The sequence below is a fragment of the Cololabis saira genome, chromosome 17 (genome assembly GCF_033807715.1).
Source record: "Cololabis saira isolate AMF1-May2022 chromosome 17, fColSai1.1, whole genome shotgun sequence".
Lineage (NCBI taxonomy): Eukaryota > Metazoa > Chordata > Actinopteri > Beloniformes > Belonidae > Cololabis > Cololabis saira.
Genome location: NC_084603.1, coordinates 41,233,829 through 41,257,662, shown reverse-complemented (window position 1 = coordinate 41,257,662; position 23,834 = coordinate 41,233,829). Strand labels below are relative to the sequence as shown.

General features: G+C 49.0%; 1 protein-coding gene across 2 annotated transcripts in view; it reads left to right on the top strand.

Moving 5' to 3' along the window:
- Positions 1-22,423, top strand: part of gbf1 (golgi brefeldin A resistant guanine nucleotide exchange factor 1) — a 168,245-nt gene extending 145,822 nt beyond the window's left edge. Inside the window, exons 32-40 of one of the 2 annotated variants that reach the window (XM_061745784.1) lie at positions 962-1,211; positions 8,440-8,645; positions 11,791-11,941; positions 13,996-14,126; positions 14,934-15,035; positions 15,913-16,026; positions 17,934-18,111; positions 18,203-18,391; positions 20,143-22,423. In XM_061745784.1, the coding sequence (XP_061601768.1) occupies positions 962-1,211; positions 8,440-8,645; positions 11,791-11,941; positions 13,996-14,126; positions 14,934-15,035; positions 15,913-16,026; positions 17,934-18,111; positions 18,203-18,391; positions 20,143-20,510 (1,689 nt within the window). In that variant the 3' untranslated portion in view covers positions 20,511-22,423. Of the gene's footprint in view, positions 1-961; positions 1,212-8,439; positions 8,658-11,790; positions 11,942-13,995; positions 14,127-14,933; positions 15,036-15,912; positions 16,027-17,933; positions 18,112-18,202; positions 18,392-20,142 lie in introns of both variants that reach the window. The other variant, XM_061745783.1, reaches the window with a different exon arrangement.
- The last annotated feature ends 1,411 nt before the right edge of the window (positions 22,424-23,834 follow it).

Here is a 23,834-nt window from a genome sequence, read left to right as displayed (position 1 = left end):
TCGGTTTTCGGTGTCTTTTCTACTGCTCTCAGTCTTTTAATTGACTCCAGTCCTCGAGGGCCGGTGTCCCTGCAGGTTTTAGATGTTTCCCTGCTTCATTGCACCATGATACAAGTGACCGTGTCATTAACAGAATTGTGCAGACCTGGATAACAAGCTGGTGACGATGATTAATTAGAATCAGGTGTGTTAAAGCAGTGAAACATCTAAAACATGCAGGACACCGGCCCTTCTGGGATTCAGTTCGACACATGTGGCGTAGACCAATAAAGTGTTGTGAATTGAATTTTACTCTCACATGGAATTTAACCCTAAAGTTAAAACAGCTTTAGAAACCTGCTGGCTCACATCACTGACGCTTCCTCCACTCTTTTCTACACACACATGCACACGCACAGACACACACACGCACACGCACGCACGCACGCACGCACGCACGCACACAGAGACACACACACGCACGCACACACAACATGTCGTGTGTATGATTACATCAATTTGTAGTCACGTGTTCAATATCGTGTATAAAACATTTCTCAACCTTAATATCGAAAATAACTTTAAAAAAAAATTTGGAAATGGAGATAAAATAATTGATCTCTAGTGAAACAAGAAACTTACCTGTAATTTCCTGTTTGATTTGATTTTGAGTTTTTATTTCGGTCCATTTGGATACAACATAATACAACATAAAAATAGTCCAATATTTTAAATGGCACCGAAAAGGTACAGGCTGAAGCCAAGGCTTATTATGCCTACCCTTTCATGAACCTCCACTCAGGAGGTTTTATACAAAACAAAACTAAAAATGTGGGTTCAAACATTGAAAAAGAATGGATATATTGGACAAGTAACAGAGGTATCTAGACAAGAAGCTATGACAAAAAAACAAAGGGTAAATCCAATAGGAATATGTAATCTGAGTGTAAAACCTGGATGGTTGTGTTGTGTTATTCTCCAGGTTGGGAAGGACGACCTGGAGAGCAGCAGGACGTCTCCAGTCAGCTCCAGAGCTCAGCTCAACCACCCGCTGGTCAACCAGTACAGCCTGACGCTGGGCCAGGACCTGGGCCAGCACGACACCAAGTCCCTGCTCAAGTGTGTGGAGACGCTGTCCTTCATCGTCCGGGACGCCGCGCACGTCACCCCGGACAACTTTGAGCTGTGTGTCCGAGCCATACGAGTATTTGTGGAGGCCAGTCTCAACGGAGGTGAGTGTGGACCACGTCAGGGGACGATGTCAGGAGACGATGTCAGGAGACGATGTCAGGGGACCACGTCAGGGGACGATGTCAGGGGACGATGTCAGGAGACGATGTCAGGAGACGATGTCAGGGGACCACGTCAGGGGACGATGTCAGGGGACGATGTCAGGGGACGATGTCAGGGGACGATGTCAGGGGACGATGTCAGGGGACGATGTCAGGAGACGATGTCAGGGGACCACGTCAGGGGACGATGTCAGGGGACGATGTCAGGAGACGATGTCAGGAGACGATGTCAGGGGACCACGTCAGGGGACGATGTCAGGGGACGATGTCAGGAGACGATGTCAGGGGACCACGTCAGGGGACGATGTCAGGGGACGATGTCAGGAGACGATGTCAGGAGACGATGTCAGGGGACCACGTCAGGGGACGATGTCAGGGGACGATGTCAGGGGACGATGTCAGGGGACGATGTCAGGGGACGATGTCAGGAGACGATGTCAGGAGACGATGTCAGGGGACCACGTCAGGGGACGATGTCAGGGGACGATGTCAGGGGACGATGTCAGGGGACGATGTCAGGGGACGACGTCAGGAGACGACGTCAGGGGACGATGTCAGGGGACGATGTCAGGAGACGATGTCAGGGGACGATGTCAGGAGACGATGTCAGGGGACGATGTCAGGGGACGATGTCAGGAGACGACGTCAGGGGACGATGTCAGGAGACCACGTCAGGAGACGATGTCAGGGGACGATGTCAGGGGACGATGTCAGGGGACGATGTCAGGAGACGATGTCAGGGGACGATGTCAGGGGACGATGTCAGGAGACGATGTCAGGAGACGATGTCAGGGGACGACGTCAGGGGACGATGTCAGGGGACGATGTCAGGGGACGATGTCAGGGGACGATGTCAGGAGACGATGTCAGGGGACGATGTCAGGGGACGATGTCAGGGGACGATGTCAGGGGACGATGTCAGGGGACGATGTCAGGGGACGATGTCAGGGGACGATGTCAGGGGACGACGTCAGGGGACGACGTCAGGAGACGATGTCAGGAGACGATGTCAGGAGACGATGTCAGGGGACGATGTCAGGGGACGATGTCAGGGGACGATGTCAGGGGACGACGTCAGGGGACGATGTCAGGGGACGATGTCAGGGGACGATGTCAGGAGACGACGTCAGGGGACGATGTCAGGAGACGACGTCAGGAGACGATGTCAGGGGACGATGTCAGGAGACGATGTCAGGGGACGATGTCAGGGGACGATGTCAGGGGACGATGTCAGGGGACGATGTCAGGAGACGACGTCAGGAGACCACGTCAGGAGACGATGTCAGGGGACGATGTCAGGGGACGATGTCAGGAGACGACGTCAGGGGACGATGTCAGGAGACGATGTCAGGAGACGATGTCAGGGGACGATGTCAGGAGACGATGTCAGGGGACGATGTCAGGGGACGATGTCAGGGGACGATGTCAGGGGACGATGTCAGGGGACGATGTCAGGAGACGATGTCAGGAGACGATGTCAGGGGACGATGTCAGGGGACGATGTCAGGGGACGATGTCAGGAGACGATGTCAGGAGACGATGTCAGGAGACGATGTCAGGGGACGATGTCAGGGGACGATGTCAGGGGACGATGTCAGGAGACGACGTCAGGAGACCACGTCAGGAGACGATGTCAGGGGACGATGTCAGGAGACGATGTCAGGAGACGATGTCAGGGGACGATGTCAGGAGACGATGTCAGGAGACGATGTCAGGGGACGATGTCAGGGGACGATGTCAGGAGACGATGTCAGGAGACGATGTCAGGGGACGATGTCAGGAGACGACGTCAGGAGACCACGTCAGGAGACGATGTCAGGGGACGATGTCAGGAGACGATGTCAGGAGACGATGTCAGGGGACGATGTCAGGAGACGACGTCAGGGGACGATGTCAGGAGACGATGTCAGGGGACGATGTCAGGGGACGATGTCAGGAGACGATGTCAGGAGACGATGTCAGGGGACGATGTCAGGAGACGATGTCAGGAGACGATGTCAGGGGACGATGTCAGGGGACGATGTCAGGGGACGACGTCAGGGGACGATGTCAGGAGACGATGTCAGGAGACGATGTCAGGGGACGATGTCAGGGGACGATGTCAGGAGACGACGTCAGGGGACGATGTCAGGGGACGATGTCAGGAGACGACGTCAGGGGACGACGTCAGGGGACGATGTCAGGGGACGATGTCAGGGGACGATGTCAGGGGACGATGTCAGGGGACGATGTCAGGAGACGATGTCAGGAGACGATGTCAGGAGACGATGTCAGGGGACGATGTCAGGGGACGATGTCAGGGGACGATGTCAGGGGACGATGTCAGGGGACGATGTCAGGAGACGACGTCAGGGGACGATGTCAAGGGACGATGTCAGGAGACGATGTCAGGGGACGATGTCAGGGGACGATGTCAGGGGACGATGTCAGGGGACGATGTCAGGAGACGATGTCAGGGGACGATGTCAGGAGACGATGTCAGGGGACGATGTCAGGAGACGATGTCAGGGGACGATGTCAGGAGACGATGTCAGGAGACGATGTCAGGGGACGATGTCAGGGGACGATGTCAGGGGACGATGTCAGGGGACGATGTCAGGGGACGATGTCAGGAGACGATGTCAGGGGACGATGTCAGGAGACGATGTCAGGGGACGATGTCAGGAGACGATGTCAGGAGACGATGTCAGGGGACGATGTCAGGGGACGATGTCAGGGGACGATGTCAGGGGACGATGTCAGGGGACGATGTCAGGGGACGATGTCAGGAGACGATGTCAGGAGACGACGTCAGGGGACGACGTCAGGAGACGATGTCAGGAGACGATGTCAGGAGACGATGTCAGGGGACGATGTCAGGGGACGATGTCAGGGGACGATGTCAGGAGACGATGTCAGGGGACGATGTCAGGGGACGATGTCAGGGGACGATGTCAGGGGACGATGTCAGGAGACGATGTCAGGGGACGATGTCAGGGGACGATGTCAGGGGACGATGTCAGGGGACGATGTCAGGGGACGATGTCAGGGGACGATGTCAGGAGACGATGTCAGGAGACGATGTCAGGGGACGATGTCAGGAGACGACGTCAGGAGACGATGTCAGGGGACGATGTCAGGGGACCACGTCAGGAGACGATGTCAGGGGACGATGTCAGGGGACGATGTCAGGGGACCACGTCAGGAGACGATGTCAGGAGACGATGTCAGGGGACGATGTCAGGGGACGATGTCAGGGGACGACGTCAGGGGACGATGTCAGGGGACGATGTCAGGGGACGATGTCAGGGGACCACGTCAGGAGACGATGTCAGGGGACGATGTCAGGGGACGATGTCAGGGGACCACGTCAGGAGACGATGTCAGGAGACGATGTCAGGGGACGATGTCAGGGGACGATGTCAGGAGACGACGTCAGGGGACGATGTCAGGGGACGATGTCAGGAGACGACGTCAGGGGACGACGTCAGGGGACGATGTCAGGGGACGATGTCAGGGGACGATGTCAGGGGACGATGTCAGGGGACGATGTCAGGAGACGATGTCAGGAGACGATGTCAGGGGACGACGTCAGGGGACGATGTCAAGGGACGATGTCAGGGGACGATGTCAGGAGACGATGTCAGGAGACGATGTCAGGGGACGATGTCAGGGGACGATGTCAGGGGACGATGTCAGGAGACGATGTCAGGGGACGATGTCAGGAGACGATGTCAGGGGACGATGTCAGGAGACGATGTCAGGGGACGATGTCAGGGGACGATGTCAGGAGACGATGTCAGGAGACGATGTCAGGGGACGATGTCAGGGGACGATGTCAGGGGACGATGTCAGGGGACGATGTCAGGGGACGATGTCAGGAGACGACGTCAGGGGACGATGTCAAGGGACGATGTCAGGAGACGATGTCAGGGGACGATGTCGGGACGATGTCAGGGGACGATGTCAGGGGACGATGTCAGGGGACGATGTCAGGGGACGATGTCAGGGGACGATGTCAGGGGACGATGTCAGGGGACGATGTCAGGGGACGATGTCAGGGGACGATGTCAGGAGACGATGTCAGGGGACGATGTCAGGAGACGATGTCAGGGGACGATGTCAGGAGACGATGTCAGGGGACGATGTCAGGGGACGATGTCAGGAGACGATGTCAGGGGACGATGTCAGGAGACGATGTCAGGGGACGATGTCAGGGGACGATGTCAGGGGACGATGTCAGGGGACGATGTCAGGGGACGATGTCAGGGGACGATGTCAGGGGACGATGTCAGGAGACGATGTCAGGGGACGATGTCAGGAGACGATGTCAGGGGACGATGTCAGGAGACGATGTCAGGAGACGATGTCAGGGGACGATGTCAGGAGACGATGTCAGGGGACGATGTCAGGGGACGATGTCAGGAGACGACGTCAGGGGACGACGTCAGGGGACGATGTCAGGGGACGATGTCAGGAGACGATGTCAGGGGACGATGTCAGGGGACGATGTCAGGAGACGATGTCAGGGGACGACGTCAGGGGACGATGTCAGGAGACGATGTCAGGGGACGATGTCAGGGGACGATGTCAGGAGACGACGTCAGGGGACGACGTCAGGGGACGATGTCAGGGGACGATGTCAGGGGACGATGTCAGGAGACGATGTCAGGGGACGATGTCAGGGGACGATGTCAGGGGACGATGTCAGGAGACGATGTCAGGGGACGATGTCAGGGGACGATGTCAGGAGACGATGTCAGGAGACGATGTCAGGGGACGATGTCAGGGGACGATGTCAGGGGACGATGTCAGGGGACGATGTCAGGGGACGATGTCAGGAGACGATGTCAGGGGACGATGTCAGGAGACGATGTCAGGGGACGATGTCAGGAGACGATGTCAGGAGACGATGTCAGGGGACGATGTCAGGGGACGATGTCAGGGGACGATGTCAGGAGACGATGTCAGGAGACGATGTCAGGAGACGATGTCAGGAGACGATGTCAGGAGACGATGTCAGGGGACGATGTCAGGGGACGATGTCAGGGGACGATGTCAGGGGACGATGTCAGGGGACGACGTCAGGAGACGACGTCAGGAGACGACGTCAGGGGACGACGTCAGGAGACGACGTCAGGAGACGATGTCAGGAGACGATGTCAGGGGACGATGTCAGGGGACGATGTGAGGGGACGATGTCAGGGGACGATGTCAGGGGACGATGTCAGGAGACGATGTCAGGGGACGACGTCAGGAGACGACGTCAGGGGACGATGTCAGGGGACGATGTCAGGGGACGATGTCAGGAGACGATGTCAGGGGACGATGTCAGGAGACGATGTCAGGAGACGATGTCAGGAGACGCTTCAGACACGCGTCCAAACAGCCGTGTGGGCAGGGGGGGAGCAGGCTCCTCCTGACTTACACCGTGTCATAACTGCATGAGATGTGAGCGAGCGTCAGCGACAAAATCAATTCCATTGCTTTATTTTCTATTGGACTGTCCTAACCGGCCGCGAGCGACACAGCGCTGCGTTTTGATCTGAACATTTGTCGGACGCCCTGCTTCTATTTTCTTCCTGTCTCTCGCGTTGAAAGCCGGTTGAAAGCGCTGTAGGAAACGGTCACGGATGAAGTACAGCTGATCCAGTTAGTTGAAATGAGAAGTTATCTCTATGATTCCTCCTCCTTTCACTACAAAAACTTCAATAAAGTGGCAGCTGCTGGAGGGAGATGGACAGAGAGCTGCTTCCTCTTCTGCTTCCTCTTCTCGCTGCCTCTCATCCTCTGTCCTCATTTCTCCCAGTGCCGGTTGTGTCCTGCAGTAATATAGAGGTTAAGGTTGGGAAGAGGCAGCGGTGTCTCTTGGTCTTTTGTTCCCGGATGATTCCATTGTTTCCCCGGCGGGGCTTCAGGCCGTCACATCCTCGTCTGTCAACAGAGCTTTACAGACACCAACAAAGGCAGTGGGCTAATCAAAGCGCCGCACTCAGACAAGAGAACACAAGAGAGCAGGCCAGACCTGCCTTCACTCGACTAAGCTGTTGTGGTTTGACTTCAGGTGGTTTTGTGAAAGGAGGTTCAGGATGAACATGCATGTTCAGGCCGTGACCTTCATCACAGTCGGAGCTGCTTTCATGTTTTCCGTCCCACACTTAACAAGTCTACAATCGTAAAGCAGTGAGACGTGAAAGGTGAACCGCGTTATAGCCAGGGTCTACTGTAAACACAAATAGTGTTATTTCTTGTATTTTTGTTGAACACGCACATTAAACATTCAGGGAAGTGAACCCTTGGAGTTTCCAGCTGGTTGAAGCTCCTTTGTCAGCAGTGACTTCAATAAACTCTTCCAGGATCTCCGGACGAGGGCCGAGAACATTCAGGAGGGATTCTGGGTAACTTCCTGGGTCATTCCTCTCTCCAGAAGTGCTGGAGCTCAGACAGGTTTGTAGGATGTCTGGGGTGAACATCTGTGGAGGTCCCAGCACGTGGAGGAGACATGGAGTCTCCCTGGATCCCTCCAGAAAGATGTAGTGGCTCCAGTGGGTTCTGTGGGGGCTTGGCCTCCATCGTTAGGCTTGTCGTCCTCCTGCACCGCCCACCTTTTCTGAAGCTCCCGCTGGTGGACAGGCATTTGGATACACATCTCAGAGGCTGGAACAGACATGGGGGAACTACGGCCCCCTACGGTGGGCGACAAGGGCCAAACTCAACGGCCTAATGCGTCTCAGTTAAGGAAAACGGCTTCAAGTACAGAAACGATTCAAATTCACAAACTCAAAACAAGGTACAAAAAGAGGAACGTGGTGCAAATGAAAAAACGTTCTGCAAAAAACAAAGACAAATGCAGCATCATCAAACGCTGCAAATAGAGAAACGATGCAAAGCACAAAACCATATAAAACAAGAAACCATCTTCAAAAGAACAACGCTTCATAACCGGTCACTACAACTGGAAGTGCTCCAAATGACATTTAGACATTGTTAAACACAAAATTGGAAGTTTTTTTTTTGCTTCAATCTATAATCAACACTTGAAAGTATTTTTTGTGGTGTTATTTCAAAGGCCAGGCATTAAGGGTTAAACAGGTTTGGGAACACGAAGGATCTTCTCAGCAGAGACACTTCTCAGACTTTGTGGATGTTAACCAGACCAACGGTGTGTGTGTGTGTCCCCATCCCCCAGGTTACCGGAACCACGACAAGAAGAAGAGCCACAAGTACGACTCGTCCAAGTCCCGCCTGAGGAAGAAGGCGGGGGGGAGGGACAGGGACGGCGGGGCCAGCAGGCGGGGCGGCGGCCGGGCTTCCAGCCAGCGTCCATCCCGCTCCCACAGCGAGGACGAGGAGGACGAGGGCGTCCCGGCCAGCTACCACACGGTGTCTTTACAGGTTAGTCAGGACGTAAGTACAACAGTCCTCTTTACCTTCTTCCTCGTGTCCGTGTTCATTCAAACTCCAAAATGTCTCCCCCCGGCCCACGTGACCTCAGGCAGAGATCGGCCCACAGGACTAACGGTGGTTGCAGTCAGTACTCGAGTTGTAAAAAACAATCAGGGGGATGGAGGATTTGATCATATGGGGACAGATAATTGTGCTGATTACAAATAATATAATATATTACAAATAATAGCAGTGACCAAAACAGCTGCAGAAATACTGCAGGAATGACATAGCAGCAGTTAAATGCAGCCTTCTGTAAGCTTTAAATATCCACTGGGCTTACATCAAATACATCAAAACACAACAATAAAAACTAGAAAATTAGAATATTGTGATTTTCTGTAATGCAATTACAAAAACAAAAATGTCATACATTCTGGATTCATTACAAATCAACTGAAATATTGCAAGCCTTTTATTATTTTAATATTGCTGGTTATGGTTTACAGCTTAAGAAAACTCAAATATCCTATCTCAAAAAATTAGAATATTCTGGGAATCTTAATCTTAAATAAATAACTTTATCACAATATTCAAATTTTCTGAGACAGTCCTGTACATTAGCCATACACAAGTTCATATTTTGAATGCATAAAACTAATATTATAAATCTAAAGTGTCGGGATCAATAATGTTTCCACACCTTGAGATATTGACGGTGGCATTGCTGCGCTCCGTTTAACACAGTCTTGAATTTCATCCTCTCAATCTGATTGTGGAAGCATTTCAGAAGTTGAGCTCCTTCACAGGAAACGCTGAATCAGTAGCATTGAAGACATATTGATAAACTGTTGCTCTGTGTTGTGCATTGATGGATCGGTTTAACTCCACCCACCGTCAAGCCTCCAGGAATTCCACCAGTCAGAAAACAGTCTGCTTGTTTCCAGGACGAGCTCTCCCTCGTCTTGTTTGTGCAGCACGCAGCAGCGTAACACTGGAGGGACCAGAGAGGAAAACCGCATAGCTAAAAACCAGCTCCCATAATAATCAATCCTGGTGTATTTTTCCTCCTTCTATCTTTTGTTTTCTGCTATTTTGGTCTGTTTTCAAAAAGCAGTCCCTCTCCCTCTCTTTAGTCAGTGTGATTGAACCTGGAAGCGTCTGCTCCATGAACCGCCTCATCAGGTCTCCTGTGACATCATTTGTCACTTAGGGCCAAATCCACAAAAGGATTGCGCGGCTTTTGCGGCCGCTAAACCGGTGCAAATGAGACAAAAAGAGAGCGTCTAATTAAAGCACCCGCAAAGGGCGAATTGCACCACAAACTGCGCTGCCAAGCAAATAGTGTCATGGTGCGCCTGTGCCATTTGCATGCATGTAAATTAGGTAATATTCATACATTCGGCGCAATATTGCCCTCTTTCTATGCAAATAAGCCTCATTGCAAAAACCGTCTAATTCACAAAGGCCAGCGCTATTTGCCACACGCAAAAATAGTGGAGCAAATACCATCTTTTCGAAGCGTGTATTAACTGCGCCAAACTCACTCCTCACTCCCCGTCTGTCTCTGTTTCTCTCTCTCTTCAATATCATTCAAGCCTGTGTGATACTGAATGATATTAAGGGTGAAATCTACAGTCAGACATGACTGTAGACAGTCAGATCAAGTGGGGTTGTGGACTTATCGGATTTAAAAATAAAAATAACAGGACGGAGTTCAGGATTCATCCATACATAAGGGGCTGCTTTATTACAAACAATTCCACCATATAAACATATAAATGTAGAATGTGTGTGTTTAATAGCTGACCTGTAGGTGTGTGTAGCAAAACACAGAACATGAATTACCGTCAGATCCTGATCTGATCCCGATCCAGTGTTAATTAAGTTACTGGTGCTGTGCCTTGTGCGTAAATGCACACAGCCTCTTAACATTTGACATTTCATTAGCTTATGTCATACATGCGAAATACTAGAGAAGTACAAATACGTGAAAGTTGAGGCTGTTGTGCTCTCTGCAGTTTTCATTATGGACAGATCTGTGTGCTGAAATATGGAGAACACTGGAAACAGCTCCGCTCACTTACTCAGACAAGGGAAAATCGCACTCAGCTGCAAAACTTTATGGGCGTGTTTGCTCCGGTATATCATTAGAGCAAAATCTTTTGTGAATAGGACCTTAAAGCGGGGCAAATTGCGGGCGCAAATTGCGGGCGCAAATGCGGCGCAATTCACAGCGCTATTTCCGGGCGCAATCTATTCTTTGTGGATTTGGGCCTTAGTATGTTTCCATGCAGTCAAAATTGGGGTTATTGCTAATATTCCGGTTACTGAAACATTCAGAATATTCCGTTTACATGGTGATTAATCATTTGGGATATCTGGATCAAACCAGCGACGCACGGAGAACGTGATGACGCAATTACCGTCATTTCTGCTTCTTCTTCCTGTATCCAAATTCAAAACAAATGCAACTTTTCTCTCACCTTCTTGTAAATCTCCTATCCCGGTACTTTCTACCGTCTACAAATGCAGAAATGTTCATATCCTTCATTACATTTATGAAGTGATTAGTCTCCTCCTGGTCTTGTGTTTCTCCGTGTTTATAAGAACTTCCTGGACTCAAAAGACCAGGATTCCTTGTGAACAGAGCATGTGCAGAAAACAAATTCATGTTCCATTTGATGGGGATATTCCGTTTGGTGTTTACATGACCCAATATTCAGGTTTTAAAAGGAGTAACCCAGGGCTCATATTGGGGTTTTTAAAAACCCCAATATGAGTAAATTCAGGTTATTCAAAGGGGCTATTGGTGTTTACATGGCCGTGCAAATTCAGGTTATTGCCAATATTCAGGTTTTAAAAGAGTTATTGATGCATGGAAACGCAGCCAGTGTTGATTTTCCTTATTTTTATGTCTTACTGGCTTGGATACGACAGAAAAGCACATTTGAACGAGAGAGACGCGTTGCTGGGGATGTTTCTAGGAAACAGGAACTTTACAGCAGGTTATTGTGAGATCAGATTGAGCTGAGAGGGAGACGGGATGAGAAGTCAGGATTCATTCAAGCCACACACTCACTGATGCTTGGATAGGAAGGTTTGTGTGTTGTTGTTGTTGTTGTTGTTGACCCTGGTGTGTGTTACCGTGCAGCTGCTGGACCTGATGCACACCCTGCACACCCGGGCCGCCAGCATCTACAGCTCCTGGGCCGAGGAGCAGCGCCACCTAGAGGCGTCAGGCCGGAGGATCGAGGCGGACTCCCAGACCCTGTGGGGCAGCTGCTGGTGCCCCCTGCTGCAGGGTACGTGTTCCCCTGATACACTTCTGCTGGAGCTGCTCCACTACGGGAGAGTGTCAGGGCCAGGCAGGAGAAACATACTAATCATATTTTAGAGGAGGAAGATTTTTATTTCATTATGCACTTATAGAAAAAAAGTCGAAATGTCGAGAAAAAAGTCGAAATGTTGAGAGAAATAAGTCGAAATGTTGAGAAAAAAGTGGAAATGTTGAAAAAAAAAAGACAAAATGTCGAGATTAATGTTGAGGTACAATTTCGAGAAAAAAGTTGAAATTAATGTTGAAGTACAATTTTGAGAAAAAAGCCAAAATGTTGAGAAATAAGTCAAAATGTCGAGAAAAAAGACGGAATGTCGAGAAAAAAGTCGGAATGTCGAGAGAAAAAAGTCGGAATGTCGAGAGAAAAAAGTCAAAATGTTGAGAAAAAAGTCAAAATGTCGAGATTAATGTTGAAGTACAATTTCGAGAATAAAGTTGAAATGTATTTCAACTTTATTCTCGAAATGTCGATTCTATTCCCGAAATTTCGACTCTATTCCCGAAATTTCGACTTTTTTCTCGAAATTGTACTTCAACATTAATCTCGACATTTCAACTTTTTTCTCGAGGTGCACAATAAAAAAAAATCTTCCCCTCTCAAATATTTTTTCTCCTGCCTGGCCCTGATTCTCTTCCGTACCACACACACTTGCGGGATGAAAATCAACTAAACTTGTACAGAAGGAGCCAAGTTCTATGTGAAAGGCAACGCTTGGATGATTAAAGAGTCTTCAGACAGGAGAAGTGGCATCAGTTCTACATTAAATGAATTCAATGGACAGTTTTTTGTTGTTTTTTTTACACCGCCTTATGTTGCTTTTCTTTTTTTCTTTTTTCTTGCTTTTTTCTTCATGTGTTTGTGTGTTTTCTGCTGCTCTCCTCTCAGCTTTTATTGCTCATCAAAAACCCCTCAAACCTGATTCACCATTGTAACCAGAAGTTTACATACAGGACTGTCTCAGAAAATTAGAATATTGTGATAAAGTTCTTTATTTTCTGTAATGCAATTAAAAAAACAAATGTCATACATTCTGGACTCATTACAAATCAACTGAAATATTACAAGCCTTTTATTATTTTAATATTGCTGATTATGGTTTACAGTTTAAGATTAAGATTCCCAGAATATTCAAATTTTTTGAGATAGGATATTTGAGTTTTCTTAAGCTGTAAGCCATGATCAGCAATATTAAAATAATAAAAGGCTTGCAATATTTCAGTTGATTTGTAATGAATCCAGAATGTATGACATTTTAGTTTTTGTAATTGCATTACAGAAAATCACAATATTCTAATTTTCTGAGACAGTCCTGTACAGTCTAGAAAAACATGTGTTTTTTCCTCCTCGTGTGAGTCCTGCTGTTGGTCAGTTGCAGCGCTTTTCCACTACTACCTACTCAGCTCTGCTCATCTCAACTCGGCCTGGTTTCTGTTCCAGAACAATTCAGCACCCAGATCAGAAGTAGGAGGTTGGAGAAGCTGCTGTGACGTATTTGATTGTGTATCTAAATGAAGAAGCCAACAACACTAAAGATGTAGAACCTGGAGGAGATGATAGATGTGATCCCTTTTTAATTCTCTCCTCAGCACCAGGTTTATGAACATCTGACCCTCAGAGTTGGATCAGAAACAGACTTCTGCTGCCGTTGCTGGTTGAATAAAATGAACAAGAATCCGTCAGAGTCTCTTTCTCTGATTTCCTCCTCCTGACTCAGACGTCTGACTCCAACCCCCCGGCCAATCGGTGGCCTGTAGTGTGATGATGTCAGATACAGCCGACTCAGACGCTTAGAACCTCGGCAGAATAGTTACAGAAAAGTATCTACTCGGTAGTTAGACCCCTGGTGGGAAAGCACAAAGGCGAGTCGAGTCGGGCTGAGTAGCTCCTAGTGGAAAAGCGCCATTAGGGTAGGGTATTTTTTATTTTTGTTCATTTTCTTCTGGAAAAAAACAAATGCAGCCTAGAGGAGCAGCGGCGTGCCGGGCCTGAACATCTGTCATGTCTCCTGTCCTCCCCAGGCATCGCCTGGCTGTGCTGTGACGCCCGGCGCCAGGTCCGCATGCAGGCCCTCACCTACCTGCAGAGGGCGCTGCTGGTCCACGACCTGCAGACGCTGGACGCCACGGAGTGGGAGTCCTGCTTCAATAAGGTGAGACGGAGCTCAGACCGGCTCACCTTTATCTGAGCTAGAACAGAGCAGCCGTGTGGGCGGTATCTCTGCTCTCACCCAGCCAGCAGTGCGTTGGTCCAGAGGAGTGATGGGTGTTAGGGATGGGCGGTATGAACTAAAAAATGTATCACGATAATTTCTGGCATTTATCCCGATAACGATAAAAATGACGATTAAAAAAAATACCAATTCAACTCCACCTTTGTAACTATAAATCTATCACCACATTCAGTCTTTGGAGCCAAATCACTGCTCTAAAAGATACTAAATACTACTAAACTACACCAATTATTACACCACTCTGGTGGAGACCTCAGCAGCTGCTGTTATATATGATGATATGTTAAATTACTTGTATTGCCATCCTTTGCACTCACTGTTTTTTTGCAGAATCTGCATATAATAGATGATGTTTGCTCCTCGTCTCTCTTTTTAAATCCAAACCAGATCCGGATAACGGAGCTGGAGCCTCGTTTAACAACGAGCTCCTCGTTCTCAGATCCGCCTTCCGCCATGTTTGTTAAGCCTGATTTATGGTTCTGCGTTAAATCGACGCAGAGCCTACGGCGTAGGTTACGCGGCGACACTCGCCGCGTAACCTACGCCGTAGGCTCTGCGTGGATTTAATGCAGAACCATCCGTCAAATCCGACTTTACACAAAAACGTCATCAACAGGAATTTATTGTTTTTACCGCGAGATGACAAATTCTTACCGTGGGGAATTTTTTCGATGGTAAATCGTGAACCGTAAAATATCGCCCATTCCTAATGGGTGTGTGTTGCAGGTGCTGTTCCCCCTGCTGACCAAGCTGCTGGACAGCATCAGCCCGGCAGATGTGGGCGGGATGGAGGAGACCAGGATGAGAGCCTGCACGCTGCTGTCCAAGGTTCCCCCAACACGCCCTGCACACTCACCGGACAACATTAGAATAGCATCATATATACTTAAAACATGTACAAAAGCACCACAGATACCACTTTACCACCAAACCCGTTCCAGACTGGTTCTGGTTCTGGTTCTGGTTCTGGGCCAGTGCCGGGTTTGAAACCGGGCTTTCTGTTTCCACTGACAAAGAACTGGCCACAAAACCCGGTTCCAAGGCAGCACCAACTCTCTGCTGGTCTAGAGGAACGAACCGCTTACGTAAGCAGAGACATTTTCAAATAAGAATGAATCTGGATGCAGCAAAGCATCATGGGTCAGAGGAGACAACCTGTCTTTTAGAGATGTGGTCCGCAGGCAGGTGGAAGCAGCAGCGGGATGACCAGAGGGGGGGGTGGGAACCGCAGGCCAGCACACAGCTCCTGAAGCTCCGGCCTGCAAACATGCACAAAAGAGAAAAAAGGGGGGCCGGCACAAGAAACTACAGGAACGATGGACAAAAATGATGGCTATGAGATATTTATAATAAATAAAAATGGAAATGGAGAAGAGAGGAAGGGAAGAGGAGAAGAGAAGAAGGGTGAGAGGCATATCTACCGCGAAGCTATGTTTGAGACTAACTATTATAGTCTTGTTCTATAGCTGCAACTATGACTACTGACTCTAACACACTAGAGTTTACACTAAATAGGGGTTAACTAACACCAACTAGAGGTTTACTAAACAGAAAGGTTTTAAGTTTAGTTTTAAAGGTGGAGGTGGTGTCAGCCTCCTTAACCCAGATTGGCTGCAGGCAGGTACCTCACAGGTACCTGGCCTGCTCCGGGTCGGTCCCTGGCTGGTCCCAGCGTGGACATGAACCTGTCCGTCTGTGTCCCCAGGTCTTCCTCCAGCACCTGTCCCCCCTGCTGTCCCTGCCCACCTTCGCCGCCCTCTGGCTCACCATCCTGGACTTCATGGACAAGTACATGCATGCAGGGTCCAGTGACCTGCTGGTGAGAGACGCACGCACGCACACTCACATAACCACGCACGCACGCAAGCACGCACGCACACTCACATAACCACGCATGCAAGCATGCACGCACACTCACATAACCACGCACACTCACATAACCACGCACGCACGCACACTCACATAACCACGCACACTCACATAACCACGCACGCACGCACACTCACATAACCACGCACGCACACACACATAACCACGCACGCACACTCACATAACCACGCACGCATGCACACTCACATAACCACGCACGCACGGACACACACATAACCACGCACGCACACTCACATAACCACGCACGCACACTCACATAACCACGCACACACGCACACACACATAACCACGCACACACGCACATACACTCACATAACCACGCACGCACGCACACTCACATAACCACGCACTCACATAACCACGCACGCACGCACACTCACATAACCACGCACGCACACACACACACATAACCACGCACACACACACACATAACCATGCATCCACCCTCGCACACACACACACACACACACACATAACCACACGCACACACACGTACACACACACATACACACACAACCACGCACACACACACACACACAACCAATCACGCACGCACACACTCTCACACACACACACACACACACACACACACACACTCTCACACACACACACTCACACACACACTCACACACACACACACATACACATACACACATACACACACTCACACACACACACAGGGTCATGTGATCTAGGTGGTGTCAGACATAGACATATATACGTAGACGCCTCATGACACGCTGGAACGTAATCCAGCATCGCGCCATATTGGATGGGTCTCCTCACTCCAGGCTAAATGAACTACACTGGAGTTACAGAGTTACAGTTACAGATACAGAGTTACAGTTACAGATACAGAGTTACAGATACAGAGTTACAGTTACAGAGTTACAGTTACAGTTACAGAGTTACAGTTACAGAGTTACAGTTACAGTTACAAAGTTACAGTTATGGAGTTACAGTTACAGAGTTACAGTTACAGCCAGCACACGCAAGAAGCTGCAAAACAGTTCTTTTTCCAGGGTTTTATCTCCCCAGCCCCAGTTCAAGCCTAACATGGTAGTATAAGACCCTGGAATGACCTGGATTTATTTTTATTTTATTTATTTATTTTTATAGATATATTTTTTGAGGGCAATAAGAGATAAAAAAAAAAAGATTTACAGTAACAATAGAAATATCAATATTTTCCCCCTTTTTAACTTTTCATAACAATAATTAAACAAAAATAAATAAATAATATTAAGAAAGAAAGAAAATAAATAAATATAAATAAATAAATCCAACAACACACCTCTCTCCCCTTCCCTCCCTCATATGGTCAGTACATTACATCATTCAAAATCATTTAGCTTCTTTTCACATATGCATAACAATACTGGAGCAAATGCATAATAAAGTAAATAATCAAGTCCTGAAAAAACTCATTCATTAATGCAGTAGATGATTCAGATCATTAGCTAGTCCAATAAAGGCACAAAATCCAAAAAAGGGTCCCCAAAAAAGGTCAAGGTTTTTTTCTAACAGAATACAGTATTTTTCCTGGAGTGCTATATGATGCAAATTCATTGATCCACTGTTTGGGTGCTGGGGTTTTTCTGATTTCCTTTAAAAGAATGTACTGAGCTGGTACAGTATATATGGGAGCTTGTATGTATATGTGTTACAGAATGAAATGACATGTATAAAAACTTTCACATAATGACCTAATGACAGCTCATAAATTGGAGACCCATCCAAGATGGCGGCTGCGCTGAGCGTCAGCTCCAATAGGCAGCGTCTCCGTATCTACGTGTATATGTGCATGGTGTCAGCCCTGACTGTGCTGTGTTCCAGCTGGAGGCCATCCCCGAGTCTCTGAAGAACATGCTGCTGGTCATGGACACGGCCGGGATCTTCCACAGCGCCGACTCCAGGACGGGATACTCGGACCTGTGGGAAATCACCTGGGAGCGCATCGTCTGCTTCCTGCCCCACCTGAGGGAGGAGCTGTTCAAGCAGACCGTCATGCCAGGTGAGGGCCGAGCTGCACGCAGCAGGAACCGGGTCCCGGGTCCCGCTTTTTCCTGTGCTTCTTCATGGTGTTTCCTCTGCCTGCTCTTCAGACCCAGTTCCCAGTCCCCCTGCAGAGCTGCAGCCTCCACCCGCAGCTCTCCGGCCTCCGTCCCCGCAGGCGTCTCCACCCCCCCAGCAGAGCTCCCCACCGCCGGGCCCGGTCCCGGCACCGGTACCCCCCCCAGAGACCTGCACCACCCCAGAAACACCGCCGGAGCCTCAGGCAGCCAGCACCAACGGTAAACTCCCCACTCCCACCTGTCCAGTGTTGGCTTTGGCAAACAGTTTACATTTACCGTATTTTCCGCACTATAAGGCGCACCTAAAAGCCTTCAATTTTTTCAAAAGCTGACCATGCCTTATAATCCGGTACGCCCCATATGGATCAATATTGAGCCGAAACAGGTCTTGCAACCATAGACATATATACGTATTTTGAGCGATGAAAAACAATAAAATATATTTATTGTAATATGTCAAGATCACAATAATCTCCCAATTTAGAACTAAAATACCTTATTTTTGCCTTTTTTTTTTATTTTTTTTTAAATGTGCCGCGTGCCCAATGACACAATGCGCCCATTGTATTATTGTAAAGGCTGATTTATGGTTCCGCGTTACACCAACGCAGATCCTACGGTGTAGGGTACGCGGCGACGCGCTCTGTACGGTAGGCTCTGTGTCGATTTAACGCGGAACCATAATTCAGGCTTAAGGCGGACGTTTTGAGGCCACCATGAGAAGTTAAAGGGGGAAGGAGGGCGTGTGAATTTCCCGTGATTGTTCGGTGGCGGCTCCGTGGCGGGACATCTGGGGAGGACGAGGTGACTCGGGCTTGCTACCGAGAAGGAGACGTGGCTCCCGGGGGAGCTGCGCCGCGGAGGCGGGCCCGAAGGCCGGAGGAACCACCCGACCGAGCGGCGGGGAGTCCCCGCGGGCTGGGAGTTCGGCTGCCGCTCGGTCGGCGAGCTTTCGCAAAAGCCGGCATTGGAAAGTGACTCGGCTGCTCAGCACGGCCAGAGCAGCGCGATCAGGCTCCTGCCCGTCTCAGCGCTTATCATTTCTCCCGGTCTCAGCGATCAGGCTCTGGATCAAACCTGAAGCGCTGAGTCCTGACAACTGATTAATGTAATAACTTAAAGTACAATCAAACTAAGTTTTGCTCCCGCTCTATTTTTAAATACGCACACTTGTATGCTTGTGTGTGTGTTGTGCGGCGCGCGCGTGTGTGTGTTGTTGTAAGGGGGCGCTCCGTGTGTGTAGACGGCGCCTTTTCGGTCGGTGCGCCGTATGTGTGTTTTAAATCCAGAAATTACACACAACTGAGGGTGCGCCTTTCCACACAGCTCGCCGAATGGTCACGAAAATACGATATTAAAGAACTAACACAAATAAAATACACTTACATTTTTTGTAATTTATTTTCCTGAGCCACTCGGAGCCGCAGTATAAGGATGAAAGAGCCGCGTGCGGCTCCGGAGCCGCGGGTTGCCGACCCTTGGTCTAATGGATGCAGAACGTAACCCATGCCTCTACTGTAGCGTCTTATAATGCGGTGCGCCTTATAGTGTGGAAAATACGGTAGTCTTAAGTCCGAATTCTGGCTCTGCGTCAAACCGTAGCCTACACCGTAGCCTGAGCTGCACCTATATATATATATATATATATATATATATATATATATATATATATATATATATATATATATATATATATATATATATATATATATATATATATATATATATATATATATATATATATATATATATATATGCAGGGAAACGCACAACGAGCACACAAGCCTTGAGAAAGAGAAAAACCAAACAGACATGAGAACAGGCAGAGACACAAGCAGCAGCCCTTCCAGGTCCCTGAGACTGAATGAAAGCTAAAACCCGACTGTGATGGTCCGGGTCTGAGCAGCTCCGCCCACCGCCGGCCGTGAACCACGTGGCTTCTTCAAACTGTGCTGTGTTTTGTGTTGCAGGGCCCGAGCGCTCGTCCCCGGTCCCCGTCTCCGGTCCTCCCATGCCGGCACCGTTCCCCCCGTCCCCCCAGGGCTCCTCGCCGCTGGCCCAGTCCCCGCTGGCCCAGTCCCCGCTGGCCCAGTCCCCGCTGGCCCAGTCCCCGCTGGGCCAGTCCCCGCTGGGCCAGTCCCCGCTGGCCCAGTCCCCGCTGGGCCAGTCCCCGCTGGGCCAGTCCCCGCTGATCCTGCAGCCGCTGGCCTCCCACCTGCAGGTGGGCGTCCCGCCCATGTCCCTGCCCATCATCCTCAACCCCGCCCTGATCGAGGCCACGTCCCCGGTGCCGCTGCTGCCCGGACCCAAGCCCGCGGGGCCGGACCCGGTCCAGTAGGAGCCAGCAGGAACCGGCTGGAACCGGCTGGAACCAGCAGGAACCAGCTGCTCCTCAGCTGCTCTCAGACTCAAACACCACGCTGGAGAAAAATCACAACCTTTTGTAGTTTGTTCAGTTTTAAAGGAGGAACCCTCGTAAATACGTGACTCTGTTCTCAATCACAGGCTGTTTTCTTTGTGCCATTCTGATCTAATAATAACGTGGACGGAGGACTGGAGGGAGACGGGCGGTGTCTCAGTCCCACCTTCACCTGGTCGTCACGCAGGGGGGACGTCACCGCCTCTCAGACAAGATGAACTATTTTAAACTGACACCATGAAAGCAGCAGGAGCAGCGTTTGTCCACGTCAGGTTTATTCTGAGACAAGAAGACGGACTCTCATCATGTCCCCTGATGAAGACACATCACCGGGACTCAGTGTTTCTGTCCAGCTCATGTCTTTCTTCAGGATGGATCCACATCTGGGCAGCTGTGTGTGTGTGTGCGTGTGCGTACGTGTGTGTGTGTGTGTGTGTGTGTGTGTACGGTACAAACTGGATCAGTGTGGAACAGAACTGGTCCAGAACGTGAAAGTGCGTGCTGCCTCCAGTGGTCGGGAGGAGCAGCTGTTGACGGAGAGACGGCTGTATCTCACCACCCCCGCCGTGCTGCTGAAAACATCCAGCCGAGGCCCGGCGTCCTCCGCCCGCTGACGGAGCAGGGACCGGTCTGGTCTGCCGCCTCTGGCCAGAACCTCTGTCCACAAAACGCTGCCGTTTCAGCTCCCGCTTTTCTTTCCCTGGTAAGAAGCTGAGAAACCTGCACAGAGCCGTTCCCCCCTGGAGGGATATTTCTGGATCACTGCAGACAACAAAGAAGCGTCCGGCATCATAACACCAATGTTTTTAGTTCAGTTCAACAACACTGTCTTCATTTAAACCCCTAATTTCATTATTTGCAATCGTGGAATTTTTTTCTTTCCTCCCAAATTTGCACATTTTATATTATACATTCTCATAAATGAATGACCTTATGTCACAGTTTTGGAGATTTTTCTTGCAAATTTCTGAGTTTATAAAGGAAGAAATGAAAGTATGTGTGACTTAAAGCAACATCTGTAAGGATATGCGTCTCAGACCGACGTGAAGGTTTGACCTCGGTCCAGAGACGAGGATCCGGAGGCTGCAGCCTCCCGGATCAGCGCTAAAGCTGAACATTAAAGGAGAATATAAGAAACACATACACATGTGTCTGTGGTTGAGGGTTAGCAGGTCTTCATTAACTGACACCGCCCTGTTCTGTTTGGAGGGACCGAGTGTGAAAACCGTGAACATGTACGTGAACTCAACATTTCCCAGCGAAAGTCATGAAACCACTTGTTTTTTTTAATCCTGTTTGCACTCGTTAGCCAGAGTGTGAGGTGGCGGGCAGGGACAGCAGTCAGTTTCTTTTTCCACTTCATTCACAGCTGTCAAATCGGCCAAAGGAAGCAGAGATGTCCAGTCAAAGTGAGTCAACGTGAAAGCTTCCAGCCTTTAGCTCTGGGTTTCCCAGGATGCACCTGGTGGTGTCTGTGTTTCATTGTGGCCTCCAGATGTGTACCGACGTGTACGATGACCTGTAATCTTAATTTAACGCCAAACCTGGAGGTGAACGGAAAGCTCCAGCGGTGTCCAGAGCGGCAGGGACAGACTTAGTGATATTTAATGTTATTTATTGAACTGGAAACGAGTCGTCTGTCTGTCTGTCTGTCGGCAACACGACGGCCTTAGAGTCTCCAACATCTGAGCTGTTGTTGTTCTGGACTCCAACGTTCTTCAGAAACTGATTTGTGCTTGAACAGTCAATTACATGAATATAATTTGTGTAAATATATATATATATGTGTGTATATATGTATATCTATCTATATATATATATATATATATATATATATATATATATATATATATATATATATATATATACACATATACATAAATAAAAGTAATGTACTTTTTACTACATAATAAATCTAATGTAAAAAAGGGCCCATCCTGGTGTCTGTGTTTTTTTACTTAGTAAATAAAGTAAAACAGGTGTAAGAGTTGGTGCTACCCCGATCGTGATCATGTGATCCTCTTGGGTCTTCAGATGTTTCTCTGTTTTAACTGTAACATTGATTTTGTTACGACTGTTAACAGCTTCCTTGGTGTTTAATCACCTAAGTAACAGCAGGTGCAGCTGACAGTCCAGGGGCCTCATTTATAAAGCTCGCTTGCGCACAAAACAGGGCTTGAAAGATGTGCAAGCCACCTTCTACGCAAAGGTTGGGATTAAAAAAAAAAACTTAACGGGAAAATGTGTGTATCTTTACCAACCCTGACCCTCGCGCACGAACATTTTGAAGATATGGGGAACTGGCGACGCAGGCGGTGAGGTGGTGAAATGAAGCCAGATTCATGTCATACTTTTAATGTCACCATATATCAGACTTATAGATCCATGTACACCCAAGCCGGTGTTCTGCCCAGGTGTCCTACCTCGGCAGAAAATACTACCGTACCATCCCCGTTTCTTTTATCTCAGTTTCTTTTTTTTCAAAGGGTTTTTCATGCAAATAGACGATTTAACAGCAGGAAGTCAGAAAGTGCTTCACATAGATCTATGTGTACGACGCTTCGCGGGAGAAAATACTGTGAAGTTAATCAAACTTCTGAACTAGTTAGTCCTCATGAAACTATCACATGTTAACAGATGACAGGGCAGCCCTTCCTGAGTTCTGTCAGGGGGGTCGACTGTCACACAACTGTCTCATTGTTAGCCTGGACCATCTGTTAAAGACCCCCATGAAGTTCCTGTTTTTGTCCAGGAAGGCATTTGACCCCTTGATCTTTGTGTTCTTTTAAAGACTTTAAGCTAAAGATGTCTGTTATTTCTTCATACCAAGATTAGTTCCTCTTTAACTGAAATGTCACATGTGTGACCCTTTTAACCCCGATGTCTGTTTCTCCGTCTGTTTCCTCCCATTGTCCATTCACTGTCTACTATTGGCTGTCTTAAAATGGTCATGTTCCTGTCACAAATTCTCAATAAAAAGGTGATGCTGCAAGAAGATTTTGGTAGAAGAGCTTGGGAGTTCTCTGTGAGGGCCAGCGGGCTCTGCACTCCTCTGCTCTCCTCCCCACATTTCTGCAGAAAGCCTTAAAAATCATTCTAACAGCCTCTGTGCCTTTCCTTGTTTATGTTACGTTGATTTGGGACCCAACAATACCCCGTCAGATCACGCTTCCACATAGATAAATGTATATGTCTATGTGGAAGCGTGATCTATGTGGAAGCGTGATCTGACGGGGTATTCTC